This window comes from Eurosta solidaginis, chromosome 3, assembly GCF_040869045.1.
Source record: "Eurosta solidaginis isolate ZX-2024a chromosome 3, ASM4086904v1, whole genome shotgun sequence".
Classification (NCBI taxonomy): Eukaryota; Metazoa; Arthropoda; class Insecta; order Diptera; family Tephritidae; genus Eurosta; species Eurosta solidaginis.
The window spans coordinates 186,793,273-186,815,362 of NC_090321.1; the positions used below are offsets into that span (position 1 = coordinate 186,793,273).

The 22,090-nt window shown below is 36.7% G+C and overlaps 3 protein-coding genes across 12 annotated transcripts in view; 2 read left to right on the forward strand and 1 right to left on the reverse strand.

The window, feature by feature from the left end:
• The window catches only part of Dh31-R (Diuretic hormone 31 Receptor), a 460,651-nt gene extending 453,614 nt beyond the window's left edge, over positions 1 to 7,037 (forward strand). Inside the window, 1 exon segment of the mRNA XM_067774258.1 lies at positions 128 to 7,037. Within this exon segment, the coding sequence (XP_067630359.1) occupies positions 128 to 820 (693 nt within the window). The 3' untranslated portion in view covers positions 821 to 7,037.
• Positions 7,038 to 13,431: 6,394 nt separating this feature from the next.
• Positions 13,432 to 14,155, forward strand: LOC137246067 (uncharacterized). Its single transcript, XM_067777166.1, has 3 exons — positions 13,432 to 13,582; positions 13,639 to 13,902; positions 13,994 to 14,155. The coding sequence occupies exons 1-3, from the start codon at positions 13,532 to 13,534 to the stop codon at positions 14,153 to 14,155; spliced, it is 477 nt and encodes a 158-aa protein (XP_067633267.1). The 5' UTR covers positions 13,432 to 13,531.
• A 3,378-nt stretch (positions 14,156 to 17,533) lies between these two features.
• Positions 17,534 to 22,090, reverse strand: part of LOC137244773 (PDZ and LIM domain protein 7) — a 49,246-nt gene continuing 44,689 nt past the window's right edge. For all 10 annotated transcript variants that reach the window (XM_067774261.1, XM_067774264.1, XM_067774262.1 and 7 more), the window contains 3 exons: positions 20,196 to 21,334; positions 18,515 to 18,573; positions 17,534 to 17,950 (listed from right to left, as the gene is read on the reverse strand). In XM_067774261.1, coding sequence (XP_067630362.1) covers positions 17,833 to 17,950; positions 18,515 to 18,573; positions 20,196 to 21,334 — 1,316 coding nt within the window. In that variant the 3' untranslated portion in view covers positions 17,534 to 17,832. The remainder of the gene's footprint in view (positions 17,951 to 18,514; positions 18,574 to 20,195; positions 21,335 to 22,090) is intronic.

The following is a 22,090-nucleotide window of genomic DNA, read 5'->3' on the forward strand; positions in this document are numbered from 1 at the left end:
AAATGTGAAACCACTAATTAATCAATCAAAAATATGTACTATATATATGTACTTGTACTAAAATTCCAATTGAATTTCCTTTAACAAACATGCAAATTATTTCAAAACGCAGTTATTCTGATTATAGTTCGTACGATGCGGTCCGCCATTGCCCGGTGAAGAGAAAGTATGACTAAAGGATTTGTCGTTGTCGAAGAAAGCACGTCGCGCATCCAGCGCACATACTGGACGCGGTAGTGGCAACACTAAAGCTGCCATGCGCATGCGCAGCAATAGTACAGCACCCAGTAATCATAACAAGACCCACACAGAGACAGCAGGTGTTGTTGGTGGTCTGTATAAACTACAATTTTTGCGACGTAAAACTGTCAATCAGCTACGTATTCGTCAACGGCTAATGGAAGAAAGTGCAACAACAGATGGTCGTTGTTTTGGTCAGAGTAGCGGATGTGGTGGCAATGAAACGGACGAGCTTATTTGTGGCTTGAGTAACTGTAATAGCATTATAAAAAATACAAACACAACCAGAAGAGAAGCGATAAAAGCAGAGCACTCTACGACCAACATACTAACACACGTGACAACAACGCCATTAGTTACAACAACAGCAACGAGAAACGAGTGCAACAATAGTAATAGCAATAATAGAAACAGCAGCAGCGGTAGCTTTAATTCTGATGGCAGCAATGTTGTTGACAACCAACATTTAGGTGGTGTTTTACTTGTTACAACAACAGCTGTTCACACTAATGCAAATACTTGTACATACAATAACAATTTGCATTTGGATGGGAATAAAATGGCAAATGAGGCAGTATAAGTGGGACATGTGTGTATATAAGTGGGTCACTGCTGCTGAGCAGTTCTATATCAGCAGAATTTTTTTTAAGTTAACAAGTAAAGTAAAAGAGCTAAGGCGCGCAATTTGCTTTTTTTACCTTTTCTATGTTTTTTAACCTAGCTTTTAGTTTAAGTATTATTTAATCAAAACGTGAGCACTTCGACAGCTGGCTGTTGGTTTTGATGATTAATAGTGATCACTTTTTTTCGGTTTGTTACAGTGTAAAATTAGCAAAGATGCATAGTTACAATTTGGCAACTACCTCCCTCATAACGGATTTAATGACTACCTCCGAACTGGTGCTAATTGAATGCACGTGGTGGCTTCACTTATAATATCAGCGTTTAAACAGTTAAAAACGCGCTCATAAGGTCTGCGAAGGGAGCAATTTGCCATTTCGAAGGACATCAGAATGAGCATGAAGAAGTTTAAAAAAAAATTGATCATAGAAATTTCTCGATGTTTATCACTAATTCGAGTAGTTGTGAATTGAATCGGATGAAATTAAAAATGTTGCATACGATTACTAAAAGAAATGTAGAAGTTGTTGGTTTTTTTTCGGTAGGATATGAATTTTTGAAGTTTTCGTCATTTTTAATAACATTGTTTTGCTGTTCGTTTTATTGTGTGAAAAGCCGGCAGAGAAGCAATTAAAAATTTAATTTCAAAGCATGCTGGGATTATTTTCTAACAAAATCAGTTTGGTTACTGCTGGGAACCCACCGAAGCCGAAGTGATATTGTTGAGAGCCGTACAGAGCCAAAATAACCATTGCTCCGCACCCATGATTTACACACAATCATTAGCTTCGTGCTCATATAAACGGTTCACTGTGTAAATGCTTCACTGAAACGAATTTGGTTATTGTTGGGAGCTATACGGAGTCATAGTGATGTTGTGGGAGCTGTACGGAGCCAAATGAACTATTTCGTGTGCAACGTTGATTTACACCCAGCTCAGTAATTCTTTAGTAGGTAGTTGGTAGTTCGCTTATATTAGCTTCATTTTTGTGTTCGAAGCTTAGAAACCCTTTTATACCCAGTAATACAATAAAATGTTACGTATACGCACTGGTACCTGTCTTTATAGGTGGCAGCTATATTTGCGTGTAATTATTTAGGTCTCTAATAAAACAACTTCCTTCTTTATATTTATTTTGGTTTTATAAATCGATAAGCTCATAAAAACAGAGTACATTTAAAAAAACAACCGGTTACCGACTAACGAATTTATGAGCTTTTACATAATCGTTACTGTGGTGAATTTTGCTTAAAAATTTTCCGACTTTTTAAGAGTATTAGTGAAATAAATTGAGGAAAGCATTTGTTACATTTACTCGGTCAACCGCGCACGTTGCCTCCTTCCCGAAATCCGCCACCAATTGAGATCACCTAAGAAAGCTTAAAACTCCCTTTTCCCCTTTCTCTCAGTTTTTTTTGTTCAAATTCAATACGTTTTGACATTGCCTGGGGTATTTCTGCTGAGATATGGTGATTTTCTTCTCAGCCGTCGATTTATGACCATACCAAATTTGTTTGTTTGCGGCAGGTTTCGAAGTGCCTTCGATCTGAGTCGTGCATTCTACCCACTGAGTTATTTCATGTATATACCAAAACATATCAAAACAGCGAGAAAGTCCAAAAATCGCAATTTGGAGAAAAATGTGCTGTCTTCCGCATATGCGCCAATGTAAATTTTAATTTTTTACCCAGTCATTTCTCGGCTCAATGTGGTTCCTGTTACCGGAACGTATCAGATCTATATCCGGCAAAGGACCATCAACATCGATAATAATACCCAAAACCTTCGTGGAGTGTCCGGTTCGGATTAAATTAAATAGTACAAGTACTTGTCTGCGTACAGTTTATACCGGTCGACATTAAAAACGACATTAGCATCATGCTAAGGACCGAACAACTTTTATTTGGAATAGTCCAAGCGCCATCCTATACTTCTAGGACACCCTTTACAGTCCATATATTAGGATTTGTTGAGAAATTTATCGAGCTTAGGGTTTCTTTGTCCAGAGAGAACTTTATTTTATAGTTTCGGGCTAAAGTAGCACTCGATCTTAACAGTGCTTCTGCCTTGATTTCAAAGCTAATATATGTATGTGGCTCTCTCCATTAATGCATCGATTCAATCTCTGGTGACATTATATATATTATAAAATATTTCCGTCCTCTTGGCAAACACTATAAGCTTTCTAGGAGTTATGCCATTTGATGCTTCTATATCTGACAGCAGTGTCCCTCCTAATATTTGTACTCTCAGCCTGTCAAGCGAGCACAAAACGTCCCCGATCGTTTCCTCCTCCAACCCGCACTTCCTACATCTGCTAGCACTAATTTAAGGCAAGTGACGTCAGAATACCCGTCATGAACCTACAGTCCTCTCTTTTTAATGATGGAAGTAAATTTGTTAGTCTGAGGTGGTAAGACCTACACATGATTTTTCCCGTTTGGTCGATCATGTGCAACTCTCACCTGCTCTTAATCTAGCTAGTTCAATGGTAGGTAATAAATTATACAGAAAAGTAAGTCAGTAAAAAAATCGTGTAAAAAAGTAGGCAATAACAAAAAATAATACTAACACTTACTTCCTGGTCAAGCAGTCAAAAGTGCTGGTAAAATCCAGTACCAAGAAAAATGCTTGAGAGCTTGCTATGGTATTATCGACACAGCTTCGTTTTATCCGCCTGCTGCGAAACTAAGCTTTATTTTCATTGAGATACAAAACAATTGCTGTTCCCGCTAAATTTCTAATACAGAATTATTCTTAAGATGTAAGAAAGAATGATATTAGGTTGCTGGTAGATCGCCTATTATGATGAACTTTCTAAAACCGTCATATCTCAATTATATTTATGGCTTAATTCATTAAAGACTTTTTGTGGTTTCCGCCATGATAATGGACGGTTGTCCCAATGCATGTAAACAAACATTTGCCGCAATCACTTAACCACCCGCTTCATTACCTTAAATACTCTCAAATAACATCCTTAACAGCAACAAAAAAGTTGGTGCTAATTATCTGTTTTTTAGAATAATTTGTAAGTTAAATTGCAGAAAGGCACTCGCTTAGCAAATAGCCCACAGCTGGAAAGTATGATGTAATATAATAAATGATGCTTATGTAATGTATGTAGATAAATGAGCTTTTATGGTAACGGTGCAAATTAAAATAGAAATAAGTAAATGAAGGGATTAAAATAATTAATCAAGTGTAGAAATAAAAAAAAAAGGAAAAAGGGAGAAAGGTGTGAGAAATTTTTGAAAACGTCCTTTATGTCAAAACTCCAGCCTGAACGGGCAAGATAACAAGAAAAGGTTAAGAATAAAAATTAAAAAAAAAGGTTTTGAAAGAAAACTATTTATGAAAAGCAAAAATAAAAACATAAAAAAATTTTAGTTAGTTAACTAATTTAAATATTCACGTGATACTGTACTTATATAAAATATTATGTATATGTTAATTTTTTAATTAGAAATAACAAAAATGGTACATAATTTTAGATGCTTCCGTATTTATAAGAAGACAAATACATATGTACATAAATACATAAGTATATAAACATATTTTACTATAAAAACCCAATGCATTTACTAAGCCAAACAATTTTTTTTTTTTTTTTTTTTTATAGATAACTCCGCCTTTAATATGTTAAAAAACATACAAATCACTTAAAAAATTAAAATGTGCTAAATTTCATTTCAAAACTTAGGACGTGCTTGATAGCGCGTTTAGTTTTTAAAAATATATATCCAAATGCATACATAAAAACCATTCAGAATAAACACGTTTCAACCACTTATACCATAAGTTTTCATTTTAATATTTTTTTCAATGAAAATGAAATAACAATGCCTATTCGACTTATAGTTTTTAAGTTTAAAAATAGTAAAAACAATTTTTATTTATTACATTTCTATAGAAAATAGTAGCATGGAATCTTTAGAATTTATTTTATACGTCGGAAAAATTATTATAATTTTTTTTTTTTAATTCTTTCCATACATTACGCACTACACCTTTTTCAGTTTATATTCAGAAAGTTGCAATTCATACTCAGAATTTCCACTTCATATTCAGAAACTTACAATAAATCAAGGCGAATCTATAGAAGGTGATGGCAAACCAATTCAACCAATTCGCCGTGCAGAATAATGTTAAGTCAAAAGAAAGGTTCCATTGATTTCGATTAACTGACATATTGTTGTACAAGGCGTTGTATTGAAAATAATCAAGAAGAAACAATCAGCTGTTGGTATAACAACATCTGGTACTGAATTGGTCTATCAATAAAAAATTAAAAAAATTTTAATTCATATTCAGAAAATTTCACAGTACAGAAAATTACTGATTTTAAATTGCAACTTTCTTAATATGAATTGTAGTTTTCTAAATATGAAATGGAAGTTCTGAACACAAATTGTAGTTCTCTGAATATGAATTTTAACTTTTTGAATATTGTGACGAATATTACTATCACTAGTAATAAACCCCAACACAAAAACGTTGAAGCGAGCCACACTGTGTACATAAACACATCAATCATCATTTACACCCATATATATAAGGCAGGAAGAGATATTATACGCACACACATGTAGCCGAAAGTTGCAACACATGCACACGCATATGACTATGAGAAACGCATAAGCTACAAATATACATGTATATAGCTAATTACTAAGTAGGAGGTATGTACAGCAGTTCTAGCAGGCGAAACGTCTAGACTGTAGTAGAAATATGCGAATGAAGCTGCAGGGAGTATAAAAAGCGCAAGCTGAGTAGTCAGTAATCAGTTTGATTTAATCACGCTATCGGTTGCGAAGTATAAGTGTTATTGTGAAGTACTATCAAAGTATCTAATAAAGACCATTTTGTATTATTGAATATTGGAGTCATTTATTCAACAGTTTAGCTATTCGAACGTTAGCAGAAGGTGGAGAAAGCGGAATTTCACTAAATTTGTTATATGAAATGTAATTTTCTGAATACTAGTTGAAAGTTTCCGAATATGAAATGGAACTTCCAAACATGAATAGTAACTATCTGATTTTAAATTGCCACTTTTTAATATGATTTGTAGTTTCCTAAATATGAAATGGAAGTTCTGAATATAAATTTCTACTTTTTTAATATGAAATGAAGATATGAATATGAATAACAATCTTCTGAATCAATTGTAATTTTCTGAGTATGAAATGGAGTTTCTGAATATTAATTGTAACTTTCTGAATACCAATTATGAGCTGAGTTCTTCTGAAAATGAAATGCAATGAATGTGACTTTCTGATTAAAAATTGCAACTTGCTGAATATCAATTGCATATTTCTTAATATGAAATGGAAGTTCTGAATATCAAGTGGGTATTCTGAATATTAATTTTTATTTTGTGAATATGAACTGCAACTTTCTGAATATAAACTGAAAAAGGTGTAGAACGCATGATGAAATTAATATTGAGGTGTTCTCATCCCGTTGACGTTTTCCCTTATTGTGACAAGTTCGGCATGCATAATTTAGAGGGTTGTCTATCAAACATAACTGCTTTTGAATTCTGCTACGATCGGAGTACATTTTATTATACGTTTAGAAATATAATAACTATGGAAGCCGCTACCAGAATTTTTTCGACATAAACATAAACATAAACATAACTTTGTATTCCCCAAAAGATTATAGACAAAATTTTGCAGAAAACTTAATTTTTTGAGGAAATTTGTAGGAAAAATTTAGCAATTAAATTTGGTACTTTTGTAGTACAAGTAAATACTGGCAAATAGAGCAGCCGAAAAAGTGAGGTTGTGTTGTTGACATCACCTTTATTATTAGATCATGGTGGAACGTAGTTCTTGTAATAAGTTTTCTATGAAAAAAATTGTGAAATGAAAACAAAAATTATATACATATGTAAATGTTAAAACATAACAATACAGAATGGTTTATAGAAATGAATTTTGGTAAATTTGAATTGTTAATTTTGACATCAAATGCCTTTGTATATTCACACTCACACACAAACATGCATACATACCTTTTCATTGTATTACCAATTTGCTGAATTTCTGTACGCTTTAAGCATATTTTTAAAATACGTAAAATATTTGTTATTAAATAAAAACGTTTATTTACACTGATTAATGTAGCGTAGGTTGTGCGATCTGTAAATTTGAAAGAAATAAATGTATTTTAAAATATAAAATCAAAAATGTTTGTAACTTTAGTGGTACGCAAACTCAACGTGGTAAGTATTTGCTTAATTTCAGTTTGCAGTAATTGATATCAGCCAGTGTAACACATAATTTAATTGTGTACTGTACTTTTCACATTCCAAACTCCCAAGTTACTCCTAGAAATATAAAGTGTTATTTCTTTTCTAACTCCTTTTAAAATATTGAAAAAAAAAATATATATATATATATATTCAAAATAATACTGAAAATTTTACCTTTTAGAAATAAATTTGCTAGTTGGGCACACTGATTTATTTTTGATAGTTTCTTTTATATGCATTCGTTAAAAAATAAAAATTGTAATCTGCGGTCAGTTACAAATGAAAATGTATTTTTTTAAAAGCTGTGATAAATAAGGTGTGTATTTTTTATGCAGAAGAGGAACCCAAAAAAAAAAATAGGTTTCACCAGCTGCCAAGCTATAGCGTTGGCATATTCGTCTTCCGACGATATGTGTACTCTTTCTTGAAACGTTTTAGTTCTGGAAATGTTCCATGAGACTTTACGACTGAACTATGTATATTTTAAATCTCTTTTCAAATGTAATAACACAACAAGTTTATGAGTTTCGGGAGATACTTCTGAACTTTCTTCAGATATACTTGAGATGAGAAAACCGCCCCATTATGACTTTTCAAGATATGGAGCTGTCAAAATGACTTCCCCAAAGATTTAAAGTCGGGAGTCACATTTCAAATATTTTATTTCGGTTATATTCTCGAACACCACCTGATCCAAGGCAATTTCTCATATAATTTTCGTTTACAATAATGACATTCGCGTAGCCCTTCAAGTTCATTCCGGTTGTTGTTGTTGTAGCGATAGGAGCACTCCCCGAAGGCCCTTGGGATTGTCGATTTTGAAGGTCCTTTGACGGATTCAGATCCGGTACGTTCCTGTAAAAAAGCCACATTAAGGTACTAGCCCGACCATGTAGGGAACGATTTGTTAGGAACACATGAAACCTTCTAGTCCCTAACGCTCTCCCACTCCCCAGATCCATGAGGAAATTAGGGCCACCAGAGCCTCGGCTGTTAAAGAAAGGATTCGCCACGGGTAGGTGAGGTTGACAATTGGATTGGAGAAGCTATATATTGCGCTGGCAATCCCTTGAAAGGATTGCGTTACACAATCCCTTGAATCAATTTGGTATTTTAGTCTCCTCTTACGACAGGCATACTGCACTCTAAGCTCCCTAACCCGCTGAAAGAGGGAATTCCGGTTTTTATATATTCTGCGTTTATCTGTCACTCGGCTTAGAGAAGGCGCGATAAGATCATACCTTGTGGCCAGCCTTTCTAACCTTACGTTGTATAGTTGGGGCTGTGTCGGCCGACGTTTCGCCCTGTAGACGGGCTGGTCGGAGTATATTCAAGGCAGATTAATCGATCGTATCACATTGCATATAATTTTCTCCGTTGATTTTCAAATAAAATATGTTAGACTAAATGACCTGAAAGGCCTCTGCAAGGAGTATTCTTTTAAAACATGTTTATGTGTACGAAAAACACAATACTTTCACGCCGTCCTTGGAAGTGAAATTGGCTCCTTTCCCTTACTGTCAGCTCTGGGCAAAATCTTCCCTTGTACTGAGATAAGTCCCACTAGAAAGCTTTGCTGCGGCTTTAGGGACTGGATTGCTCACCAATATGTGATGTAGTGTTACAGATATATTTATTACTTTTATTACTTTTTGGAAAACGGAATTACATTTTTTCCCCATTTCCTGTGCTTCTAAAACCTTCAACCGTGTGTGTGGAGTATCACATTTTTAAAAAAGGTTACACACGAAACCTCTTGCTCATGATGCAATAAACCAAACAGGTGAAGTCATTATAAAATGGAGTCGCATTTGACAATAATCGCCCGAATAAATTTAAATGTTGTTTGTTTACTTATTTGCACCATTATTATTATTATCATTATTACCTTTCTGAAATATGAAGTATAGTGTAGAAAAAAACGCCTGTGGTCTGTATTTCTTTTTTTTTGGAGGGTGTTATCTCCGTTTTCTGTGTGGAAATGGAAAAGTTTTAGTCAATGGAACTGAATGGTTGGACCTTCAGGCAATTCAATTGTCCACAACTAAGTAATGTGGAACAGACTTCTGGCGGCAATGAGATGATTGACGATTTGTAAAAAGTCATGAAATTGCAGATGACTCTGGAAGGCATGTAAAATGAAAACTCGGGATTGGCTATACACTGTCCCAATACCCAATATATATCTATGTAAACGAAACGATAAGAGGTAGGGCTCATTGAGCAGAAAAAGGTGGCTGGCGTAAAAATAAGTAGCGGTAGAGATTGTGCAACAACGACACTTCCAAACATCAGCTTATAGAAATGCATTGATGGCAAACAAGAAATATGTGGCTTCTCAGAAATTCATTTTAAACAGCTGTGGCGGACTCTGGAAATGTTTAGACAAACTTGAAATATACGTATAATCAAACTCGACAAACATGGCTTCTACTTCCGCTATCTATCCACCTGCCTCTATTCTGGCTAACCCGATTCTTCGGCTCTTATTTCCTCTCCCTTCTGCATTTTCTAGTTTACCTTAATCGACTCATTCAACTTCTCCATACCTCCCTTTGTTCTCTTTTCTTTTCCCATTTCCATCCAGCTTTGTCTACTTTTCTTTCCCATTTCCTCTGTTTTCTCTTCTCTTTCATGTTTCGTTTCCAATTTGAAGATATATCGAGTTGGGCTTTTTCTTCACAGTGAATTTTTAAGGTAGTAAAAAAAATAGCAAAATAGTACCAAAAAAATCCCTCCCTACTACTTCAAAATTCATGAGGGCCGTGAAATTTTTGTTTTGTGCTAATTACTTTACCTGTCTGCTTTTTGCGTCATGCTCTTGCTGTTGAATACCCCTGCAAAAATCGTTGGACCATGTGGTCTACTGGAGTACTTACCATTCTACTCCACTGTAATGCAGCGATGGACCAACTCATGTTTCTACACGAACATGTTGTAAGCCGATCATTGCTCGTTTTTAACGATTGTAATCACTACACGATGTTTATTGGACTGTGGGTACTCCATGGATTACTCTGATGTAATGCGGAGCTGGAGTATATGGTCCGGTCCTAGGACATCGCAATTAATTGGACCATATTTTTTGTATGAATTGTGGTTAATTTTGGGGCACTCGCTTGGTCCATAGCGAGTACTCCATACATGCATGCATGGAGTACTCGCGATTTTTGCAGGGACAGCCAATAAGTATACTTCAAATTGCTAAAAAAAAACTTATGTTCTGACAATTCAAAAATAGGAAATTAAAACGAAAACTGGAATAAATGTAAATAATCTCACTAATAAAACGTGCACAAGTTGAGGAATGCTCACAATTTCGATTTGATATTGTGGTAAATTCGAAACCTTTTAATCTTAAAAAAGAACCATAAGTACCTTTTATTATTATGAGAACAACACCTACCTTGGCATTGAATGTCATGCTGAATATACATCCAGTAGATATTGCGGGAAAGGCAGCCGCGGCCCGGTCGTTGGTCAGGTTTCGTGATATGGGTTATATGCTTTCTGATTTCGGACACTCTAGCCTTCTTACTAGTTTCGACTTTATCCCGGACAGGACGGACTATTGCATGCCGGTGGCCGCTCCCTATACAACCTTCACCCCAGTCATTCCCGGAGGGAGGAGTGGAGAAGAGGAATTATCTGGGGCATGGGACCGGTTAACTTGTTCACGGATGGGTCGATGTTGGACGGAAAGGTTGGCGGAGGGGTCATTTGTCAAGAGCTAAATGTAAGCCGCAAGTTTAAGTTGGCTGATCACTGCAGTGTATTCCAAGCGGAAGTTGCTGCGATTAAGGATGCGGTGGATGAAATGCTATCCAGCGCTACTACGGTTAGGGAATTTAACATCTACTCTGATAGCCAAGCGGCTATAAAGGCCTTGAGCTCAACTACAGTGCGATCGAGGGTGGTCTGGGAGTGCCTGACCTCACTTGCGATTGCATCGAATTATTTTACAATTAAGATTATCTGGGTCCCGGGCCATAGTGATATTCCGGGTAACTGTCAAGCGGATCTCTTAGCCCGAATCGGTACAACTGAACCGGATGAAGATGGCTGTAGGGATTTCGGGATTCCGCTAGCCACCTGTGGATTGCTCTTCCATAGCTGGGCCTCGAGTCAGCTCAGCAAACGTTGGGCGGACACTACGTCTTGTAGGATATCAAGATCTTTCTGGCCGAAAGTGGATGGCAGGAGGTCTGCTGAAATAATTGGGTTCACTAAGGCTCACCTACCAATGGTCATTGGGGTGTTGACAGGGCACTGTCCCATGGGTATCCATGCGGTATGTCTCAATATATTGGAAACTCCATCCTGCTGAAGCTGTATGGAGGATGATGAGGTGGAATCACCAAATCACTTTATGCTTGACTGCCTAGCTTTTGCCAGAACTAGGCGAAAGTATTTCGGTCGTGACTCACTTGGATCTCCCGAGGAGCTATCCAAGGTTGAGATCGGATCATTCGGAACTTTATCGTTACTACCCAACGATTCTCTAAGTAGTTATATCTACGTCACCGTTAGTTTAGTTTATTATATGTGGTATCACAACGGAACGTCATGTTGTCCAAGTGAGCTTCCTCTATCAGGGAAGCTACCACCCAACCTAACCTAACCTAAACCTTTTATTATACTCAGCTGAGCAGAGCTCACAGAGTATATTAACTTTGTTCGCATAACGGTAATCCGTAACGGCATAAACTAATCGAGATAGATATAGACTTCTATATATCAAAATTATCTGGGTGAAAAAAGAAATTTTATTAGACATGTCCGTCCGTCCGCCTGTTAACACGATAACTTGAGTAAAATTGGAGGTATCTTGATGAAATTTGGTATGTAGATTCCTGGGCGCTCATCTCAGATCGCTATTTAAAATGAACGAATCGGACTACAACCACGCCCACTTTTTCGATATCGAAAATTTCGAAAAACCAAAAAAGTGCGATAATTCATTACCAAAGACGGCTAAAGCGATGAAACTTGGTAGGTGCGTTGACCTTATGACGCAAAATAGAAAATTAGAAAAATTTTCGACAATGGGCGTGGCACCGCCCACTTTTAAAAGAAGGAAATTTAAAAGTTTTGCAAGCTGTAATTTGGCAGTCGTTGAAGATATCATGATGAAGTTTGGCAGGAACGTTACTCCTATTACTATATGTACGCTTAATATCTTTACAGTATATAAGTAAATTATGTCAACATTCAACTCCAATAATGATATGGTGCAACAAAATACAAAAATAAAAGAAAATTTCAAAATGGGCGTGGCTCAGCCCTTTTTCATTTAATTTGTCTAGGATACTTTTAACGCCATAAGTCGAACAAAAATTAACCAATCCTTTTGAAATTTTGTAGGGGCATAGATTTTATGACGCTAACTGTTTTCTGTGAAAATGGGCGAAATCGGTTGAAGCCACGCCCAGTTTTTATACACAGTCGGTCGTAGGTCCTTCCGCTCGGCCGTTAACACGATAACTTGAGCAAAAATCGATATATTTTTACTAAACTTAGTTCACGAACTTATCTGAAGTCACTTTATTTTGGTATAAAATATGGCCGAAATCCGACTATGACCACGCCCACTTTTCCGATATCGAAAATTATGAAAAATAAAAATAATGCCATAATTCTCTACCAAATATGAAAAAAGAGATGAAACATAGTAATTGGATTGGTTTTTTTGACGCAAAATATAACTTTAGAAAAAACTTTGTAAAATGGTTGTGACACCTACCATATTAAGTAGAAGAAAATGAAAAAGTTCTGCAGGGCGAAATCAAAAGCCATTGGAATCTTGGCAGGAATACTGGTCGCGGTATGACATATATAAATAAATTTGCGGTACCCGAAAGAATATGTTCTGGGTCACCCTGGTCCACATTTTGATCGATATCTCGAAAACGCCTTCACATATACAACTAAGGGCTACTCCCTTTTAAAACCCTCATTAATACTTTTAATTTGATACCCATATCGTACAAGCACATTTTAGAGTCACCCCTGGTCCACCCTTATTGCGATATTGCGAAGAAGCGATAGAACTAAGGCCCACTACGTTTTATATAATCATTAACACCTTTCATTTGATACACATGTCATACAACCACATTCCAGGGCTACCCCAGGTTCATTTTAATACGAGGTGATTTTCCCTTATTTTGTCTCCAAAGCTCTCAGCTGAGTATGTAATGTTCGGTTACACCCGAACTTGGCTTTCCTTACTTGTTTTTACACTTGTTTTATAATATTTAACACTCTGTTCTCGGCTTCAAAAGTTTCAAAATTCAAACAAAATTAATCAAAAGTTTTAACACAATTTTACAAAACAGTTACATACTTTTTCGGTCAAGAAATTTTATCCCATATGTTTTTCAAAACATTTTATTATCTTCTAAAACATGGTGGCCATAATTTTAACTACATTTCTCGTACTATCATTTTTCAACTTTGTAAGGATAAGCGCATAATATAATTACAACTTTCATACAAAAACTGTGCATTTTAGAAATTGCAGATCTATAACAGCGCGCAAGCAAGTTACGTAAATTTTTGGTACACCTGTGATTTTCACATCGAACCTGATCCGGATGCCATGAGTAATGAATGTAGACATATTTATGGCAATAAAGCTGTTCAAGCTGATGTTTATAATCTTTACAAATCTGAGGCACAATTATTTTACAAATTTCGTAATAAATTAGTGGAATGTGAGAGCAATGGTAAAATATGTACAATAAATGTTGATGATAATGGTGTTGCAATGCCGTCGGTGAGTGTTGAAGATCAGTGTAAAGAGCGCCTGAAATTATGCCAAATGTTTTTATTTTTAAAATATTTTTTAATTTTCTATTTATTTGTAGTTGATTGGTTATGACATTGATAACCGTGTGCGTATGTATCAGGAATCGGATATGAATCGTTGCTATTTGGAATCAAACAATAATATCGAATTCATAAAATGTATAATTGAAAAGCGAAAAGATATGATAAAAGCACTTAAAAAAGGCTGCTCAAATGCCTAGACACACACAAAAAAAAATTAACAAATTTAAAAAAAAAATTTTACCTTTAATTACCGAAGAGCGTTTTTATTGCGGTGGGATGGATTTTACTGATGTTGTTGTTGTTGTAGCGATGAGGACACTCCCCGAAGGCCTTGGGGAGTTTTATCGATGTTGATGGTCCTTTGCCGGACGCAGATCCGGTTTCCGGTACCAAGCCCGACCATCTCGGGAACGATTTGTTATGACCACGTGCGACCTTCTTGGCCATCCCGCCCTTCCACCCCCTATATCCATGAGGAGTTCGGGGTCGCCAGAGCCTCGGCTGTTAATGAAACAGGATTTGCCATGGATAGGTGAGGTTGGCAACAGGGTTTGGAGAAGCTATATATTGCGCTGGCAACCTGAAAGGGTTGCGCTACACAACCCCTTGAATCTGGTATTTTAGTCGCCTCTTACGACAGCCATACCTACCGCGGGTATATTCTGACCCCCTAACCCGCTGGGGGGATTTTACTGATCAGTAACTTATGCAGTTAGTTGAGGCAGCTAGATGCTGGTATTTTTATTTCGATCTTGTAAACTAATTTTAAGGGTCCGAATATTTCTTCCAGAGATAGTATTTGTTTGCTTTTTATTTAACGGTCAAATATTTGTTTAAAGATTTCCATGTTGCTTCTACGTGAAGCACCTTACCTATTTCGTTCATGTGTGTGAAGATTTGTACGTTCTGCTTGATTTCCCTCTGGCAGCTTGATGTATTTTAACCAGATTTGTAAAACAGTTACTTCTTATAAATGGAAGCACTGAACAGGTCTATCAATGTCAAAAGGTTAAAAGCATTGCAACGATTAACGATGGTTGAAATAACAGGGGCCTTCTTATAACACCGAACCGATACTAAACGCAATGCTGTATATGTACCCAGTTGACATAGTGGGCAAACTCGTCGGCTTCTTGCTGCGCTTGTAAATTATGGGCACTTTAGCATTCTGACCAACTTCAACTTAATCTTTGGCAGAGCAGACTACTGTATGCAGGCTGAACGGGAGGTATAATGTTGGAGTATTTTTCTATGAGAGCGGTATTAGCATTCCGTGTGCGCAATCACTACAGCGTCTGCTGGTCAGGTGTTGATGGCGGCTATGAGGGCTGCGGTAGATTGGATGAGGGAATGCTATACGCCACTGTAACTTAGTCGGACGAATATCGAAGCTGTAATTCCTTGACCTCACTTATGGAGGCATCTAAACTAAAAGTTATATGCGTGCCAGGGCATAAGAATATCCCTTTGGCCGGACAGGCACGGGCGAATTGGACTTGTCTGTCAGTGGAGGCTTTGGAGACTTCAGAACCGATGTGCTTTGATTCAACTTAGCATAAACTGTTATTGTTTGTTATTCGAGTGTAAACAGGGCACTGCTCAAAGGGAGTTCATATGTTATGCTTTAATAAACTGGATAGCCCCAGCTCTATCAGCTGTATGGAGGACAACGAAGTGGAATCATCCAGTCACTTTTGGGTCAGCTGTCCAGCCTTTGCGAGGACATATTCTGCTTTTCGCAGGAAATTTTCAAAGATCGCTATATGCCTTATTCGTAGCCCTATCGTTGCATGCAGCTATTATCTGAGAGCATCAAGGGAGGTCTCCCTTTTTTCTGCTTTTTAATGCGGCTGCTAATAGAAACACTCTCTGTGGCGGATCGTTTTCTCAAATTCACAATAAATATTTACCATTTGAGACCTTTGGCTTTTCTAAATTGTGCTCTACAAATAATGGTCTATATCTCATACAGTTCATTAAACCTTCTTTTATATACACCATGAAAAGCTTCTCAGTTAAAACTCATCTGCCTTGCAGATGTCGTTTGGAGTCGGCGTAGAATATGTAGGTCCTGTCCCGCCAATTTGTAGAAAAACTATAAAGGAGTAGAGCATAAATTGAAAGAGAAGCATGATCTAAATTTCTTTGAAGATATACCGCGCCTTGTTTTTATACATTTTTTTTTTTTTATTTATAAATTTGATCCTCGTGATCATGGCAAATTACAGCGAGACCTTCAAAAAAATCGCCTTGGCCGATTGATTATGATGGCGTCTCGTTCACAATCACACTTACTAATAAAAGCAATCACAGGTCCCGTTGCAGGAAAAGTTAGCTATGGAAATAGGAATCAATGGAACGGTGATTTGTATTACTTCAACATCTAGCAGTAGATCGCAGCACAAATTACTGATTTGCTGATTCATACTGTCTTAGTTCTTTACTCAAGTGATAACAATTCAGTTCCCAGTCACAGCCCCGCAAAAATATTGCTACGCTTGAGGAGTCCCAATCACATGTTCTTCCTCAACATGATTCAATAGAGGTTTGTACTCCAATGATGACAAAGCTTTGACACTCGCAAATTTAAAAATATGGACGGGTTGTTTTTACGAATTAAGGAAAACTGGCAATAACACAACCCCCTTCAGCGAAAATTGTAGTAGAAAAGTACCTTTAGTAGTATGTAAGTAATGATAATAAATTTGTAAATGCCAACAGGTTTTGGGGGAAATAATTCGTTTTCTACTAAAAATTTCGTGAATTGATAAAGAGTTATGTTGGTTTGGTCGCTCGTTCAGAATTTATTTGAAGAATGCCATACGTTAAAATTTTAATCAAAAATACACTATCTCAAAGTTTGTTTCAAAAACTCCCTATCTGTGTATAAGTTCAATGCATTTTGACATAATAGTGAGTTAATGAAAAACATTCTGAGATAAGGCTTTCTTCAACCTAATTCTGATATGAGTCGTTTTTGTGACAAATCCTGAAAAGGGAAAATTTTGAAAAATATTTTGAGATAGGACTATGTCGAACTGACAGCCAACTCCACAAATTCTTACGGAATGAATAAGTTAACATGCTCAGTCAATACATTTCGTTATGCCACCTCCATTATTTACTAATGACATTTTAACATAAATCGATTAACTGGTCGAGTTCTTAACGTTGAACGATGAATTTCGAATCGGTTTAGGTTTCGTATGTTCATAGGTTTACGAAAGTGTGCGATTCCTTGGTGACCTTACTTTTCATAAATTTACCTATTATCGGCCAGATAATGGCATAGTTAATAAATTCATAATAAAATTAAAAAAATTGTTCCAAGGAATTGTACAGTTCAGTACTTATTGGGTATTTGTAAACTGATTGCTTTCTATTTCTACTACTATAATTTTTCGAAAAATCGCTAAGAAACAACACAGTTAACTGATGTCAACTCGATTTAGGAGCAAAATGACTGCAATTGTCAAACAATTTGTTAGCCGAGCAAACCTCTTGTGATAGAATCACGCTTCCTCAAAATATGCGGGATCTGCCAACTCAGCTCATTTTTTAAATAAGTCAAAGAGTTACAGAAAAAAAAACATTTATTGAAAGTCTTAGTTACAATATATAACTGTGCTAATATAGCTAAATAACGATAACATAAAATATTTCTTTCTTTATTTAAGTTTAATTATGTTTATATACTGTAACATATTTTAAAAATGGCAGTTTCAATAGTTGTGAAATAAGTTTAATAAACTGGAGCAGCTAACCACATACACACATACATATGTATGTACGAATCAATACATAAAAACACCTTCTCTAACCAATTTGTCCTCCACAGCTTTAATAAACTCACTACCAACAGCAAGTCAATATTTCACTTTGTATGCAGCTGTTTTTCCAAGCTGTCGGCGAGATTTTGTTTAGCCAATAATTTGATACGCTGCTCCACCAAACCCAATGGACGTCGACGTACCAGATGACAAGTTGATTGTCTGTCCGAAGAAGATTATAAAAGAAATGCGAACAAAATGTATTTAAGTAAGTCAGCAGTGCGTTATTGAGTGCCTAAAAATACCAAAGCGCTAAAAGAGACTAAAAGGCAAATTATGCTTGGTTTCCACTAGAACAAATTTGAAGTAAAATGCGGTAATTTCATTCGAAACAATTTGTTATAATTCGTCAAAAATAAACGATATGGCGAATTCAGAATCAAAAAATTATCAACTTCTTTGTAAATATTCGTGCACCATGTTTTTTTTTTTTTTCATTGTGACTGAAGGATCAAATCGCGAAAACGTCGTGGCTGAGTAACTGTGAAAGCAGATTCGTCTGGTTTACATATAGTGGCAAGCAAAGCTCTAACCACAGGATCAATTAGCTGCGAACATAACAATGAATCTGGGGCAGTTAGGCAGAAGTCGAAGTCGCATTCGCAGTTTATGAAGAAAAAATGGATAAAAAATTGACATAGTGAAAACCAAGCATAATCCAATCCGCAGAGAATTTCGAAAACTTTTGATATTTCCAGACATCCTGATATCATCTAATATACTCACTTGTAAATGATTTTTTCACGGTCAGCCCACGGCCAGAAGTGTTCCGATTTCTCGTAAAACTGGAATGTAAAAATTGTTGGAATGTATGTATGTATATATGATAATTTATTATATTGGCTTTTTCTTCGCAGAGCGTATACACCCAAGCCGAGACTGGATATTTCAACCTTGTGGTCGTCAATACAGATAGCGTAGCTGAGGCGGTCCAGTATAATAGACATGGAGTGCCCTGCCAATACTCGAAATAAAAGGAGGAAAACTATAGTAAGTCCGAGTTTGGAATCAACAATTTGCCAGAAAGCTGTATTTACCTGCAAGGGCCGGTGTCAGCCCAGCCATTGCTTTACTTACTCGTCGCCAATTGTGCAGAAGCAGATAGCAAATAGGCTGCGGAAATTTAAAGTATCTTGGGACAGCTATGCGAACTTTGCAAATTCCTGCTGAGGGCAAAAGATCTACTTGACAGCGAGTAATGATATACTTATTCCCTGCCCCAGAAAATGTTTATCAAATATTACATAATTACATAACATGCGTCCCTCGACCTCATGATAACAGTGCTAAGGGTGCAGTGATACCCACCTGACAATCTCAGTAAATATTAAGTTCCCTAACAGTTAAAGCGGCTGGTGGCAACCCATTCATCACATTCGTAATAGGGGCGACAACCACCTGGAAGGTGCAACAGTGATGGGAGAGCCTAAGTTGCAAGGCTCTCCAGCCTTTCATCGGCATCAATTATTGGCGCTTCACCGCCTAAACGACTTTAGCCGATTTGTAACCAGGTCAATTGAGAGTACCAAGGAATGTTGTGTCTTCCTCCGCCTGTCTCTTATCCCCTTTTATGGAAAAGCAACTCTTATTAACCTTGTACTCCACATCACTATACTAACCCTGTATCAGTTTGGACATATTCCGTCTATGCGAGGTCTTTATTGATCAGCAGCCCTGGTAGGGAGTATTGATTGAGGATGGTCTAAACTTAAAATTCTTGTAACTTCGTAAAGGGGCCCAGCTTCGTTTTTCTAGGGTTGATAGCTAATCCTCATGATTCAGAGCAATATAATCTATCAAAAGCCTTAGTTTTTTCAAAACAAAAACTGCGAAGTCATCAGCATAAGCCACCACTTGGTAGTCCCTACCCTCTAAAATTAAAAAGAAAGAATACACCCCACCCCGTTCACTCCGCTATGATCATTTTCCACTCAGCAGTCTGTAGGCTTGTGGAATGCCGCTTCGACGTTAAGAAGTGCGCCCGGTATACATTTTTCGCTTTCTTGTCAGTTTGACAACCGAATAAAGAGCCGTTACTGTGGGTATTCCCTCACGTTAAGTGTGATGATAAGGTAGGATATTGCTGTCAATAACCAACACAATCTCTATAGCGATGCCTAGCTCGTAGTCTCAGGAAGACCCAGTTGTGACCGTCTTGAACCAAAACCTTTCCCCGACCTATTGGTAGGTAACTGAATAGCCCGAGTGATGAGATTCGATCATCCCTGAAGCGACTGATGTGCAAACTCAACTCATACCATTTTGACCCATGAGCGTATCTCGCTCATCTGCGCAGTTTGCTTGCGATTCCTTCGAAACCTTATGCTTAACACCTTTAAGTGTACTAGTTGTATAAATTTACAAACCTAATTCGCATATCATAGTTATACGATTACCAAATACTCACTTTCTTATCCTTTGCGCCCTCTTCCTCAGTCCACTGTGCTGTTGCCTGATTATCATCATCCTGCGTATCATCATACCCATGGCACCAACGCGCTTTCTTATTTGGATTTTCCTCGTCTGTGTCATCTGCGTCAGCCAGATTTTTAGCTGCATTGTTTTTGTCAAATGATTGCGAATCATCATTTAACTGCAATTTAGGTATTTTTCTTAAACTCCAGGTATACGTGGTGGTTAAGAAGTCTTCATCGTCGTCATTTTCCTCATCATTATCATCGGTTTCATCATCACTGCCACAGTCAGTTGCAACAAACCTAACAGTGAAAGTTTCTCCTTCACTATCATTATTATGCTTGCCATCATTATCGTCATCACCATAATCATTATCTTCATCCTCGGTTGCTGATGTATTTTCAGCATCATCATCATTTTGTGTTTTCGGTTGTTTTTGTTGACTAGATTTCGACGGTCTTATACGCGTTATATAAGAATATTGTTGCTCGCCTTCATCGTCGTCATCATCGTCATCATCGTCGCTAGTGTTAATTCCTGTTAACGCCATATTTCTTAACGTATAATTATAATTTTTGTTATAATTCTTCATGCTCCCATCACCGGAAGTGTCGCCCATTTCTTTCATATTTCTTCTATTGTTATTGACGTCACTACGCTTATTAATGCCACCGCTGCCATCACCATCCGCATAGTCGTCATTCGTGTTCGCTTCATTTATTTCAGAATTTCCTTCTGATGCATAATCCGATTCTGGCGTCATCTCCTTTGCCAATTGTGACTTTTTTGCCTTGCTCACTGTAGAAGCTGTTTTAGTTTGAACTTTACCCTTTCCAACTTTTGCACCTTTGGCACCTACTTTTGCCTTCAACTTCAGACATTCGTCTGTTTCTGTGGCGCCACTTAATTCATAATCCAACACATCCTCATCATAGGAATGCTTGCGATGCTGTTGGTATTGTAATAAATCTTGTTGTTTTTGTTGTGGCAAATCTGTAGATTTTAATATTTCGAATGTTTGCGAAACGGTGGCAAGCGTTGATGAGAGAATTTTTGGTATTTCAGCGATTTCCGATAATTTTCTTTGCATTTCACGTAGTCTCGCCTCAATTGAAGCGGCCGATGATATAACTTTTTTGTTTGTTTGGTGTTTTTGTTTTTGTTGGAAATAATTGATTTGGTAGCAAAATGTATAGTTATAAGACGCGTTTTATGGATCAATCGACAATGAACAGAGAAAGCATGCATACAGAAACAACAAAGATAGAAAATATAATAATGGTTTAACACAGAAATATTAGATAGTTAAATAATATAAAAAAGCTTTCTTAGATCATTTTAAAATGCATGCAATTACCCTGCAAAAATCGTTGGATCATGTGGTCCACTGGTGTACTTATGGAGTGGAGTATAATCACTGTAATGCAGCAATGGACCAACTCATGTTTATACACGAGCATATTATAAGCCGATCATTGCTCGTTTTTAACGATTGTAATCACTACACGATGTTTATTGGACTGTGGGTACTCCATGGATTACTCTGATGTGATGCGGAGCTGGAGTATATGGTCAAGTCCTAGGACATCGCAATGTTAATTGGACCATATTTTTTGTATGAATTATGGTTAATTTTGGAGCATTCCGTTGGTTCATAGCGAGTACTCCATACATGCATGCATGGAGTACTCGCGATTTTTGCAGGGTATGTGGAAAATTGAATTGAACTCACATTGTCAATAGATGCAAATAAATTCAGAAATAGTTTAGTGATTTAAATAATTTGAACAGAAAGATATATGTTTTAAAGAGAAATTACAATCCAATTAGTACCTAACTTTTATATTGTATGAAGAAAAAATAAATGACTATTTTAGCTTGTGACGG

Excerpts from the sequence above, each read along its gene's own strand:
- LOC137246067 (XM_067777166.1), top strand. The coding sequence starts at position 13,532 with ATGGTGGCCATAATTTTAACTACATTTCTCGTACTATCATTTTTCAAC. Across the intron at positions 13,583-13,638 it reads TACTATCATTTTTCAACTTT|AAATTGCAGATCTATAACAG; the intron begins GTAAGGATAAGC and ends TGTGCATTTTAG. Across the intron at positions 13,903-13,993 it reads ATGGTGTTGCAATGCCGTCG|TTGATTGGTTATGACATTGA; the intron begins GTGAGTGTTGAA and ends ATTTATTTGTAG.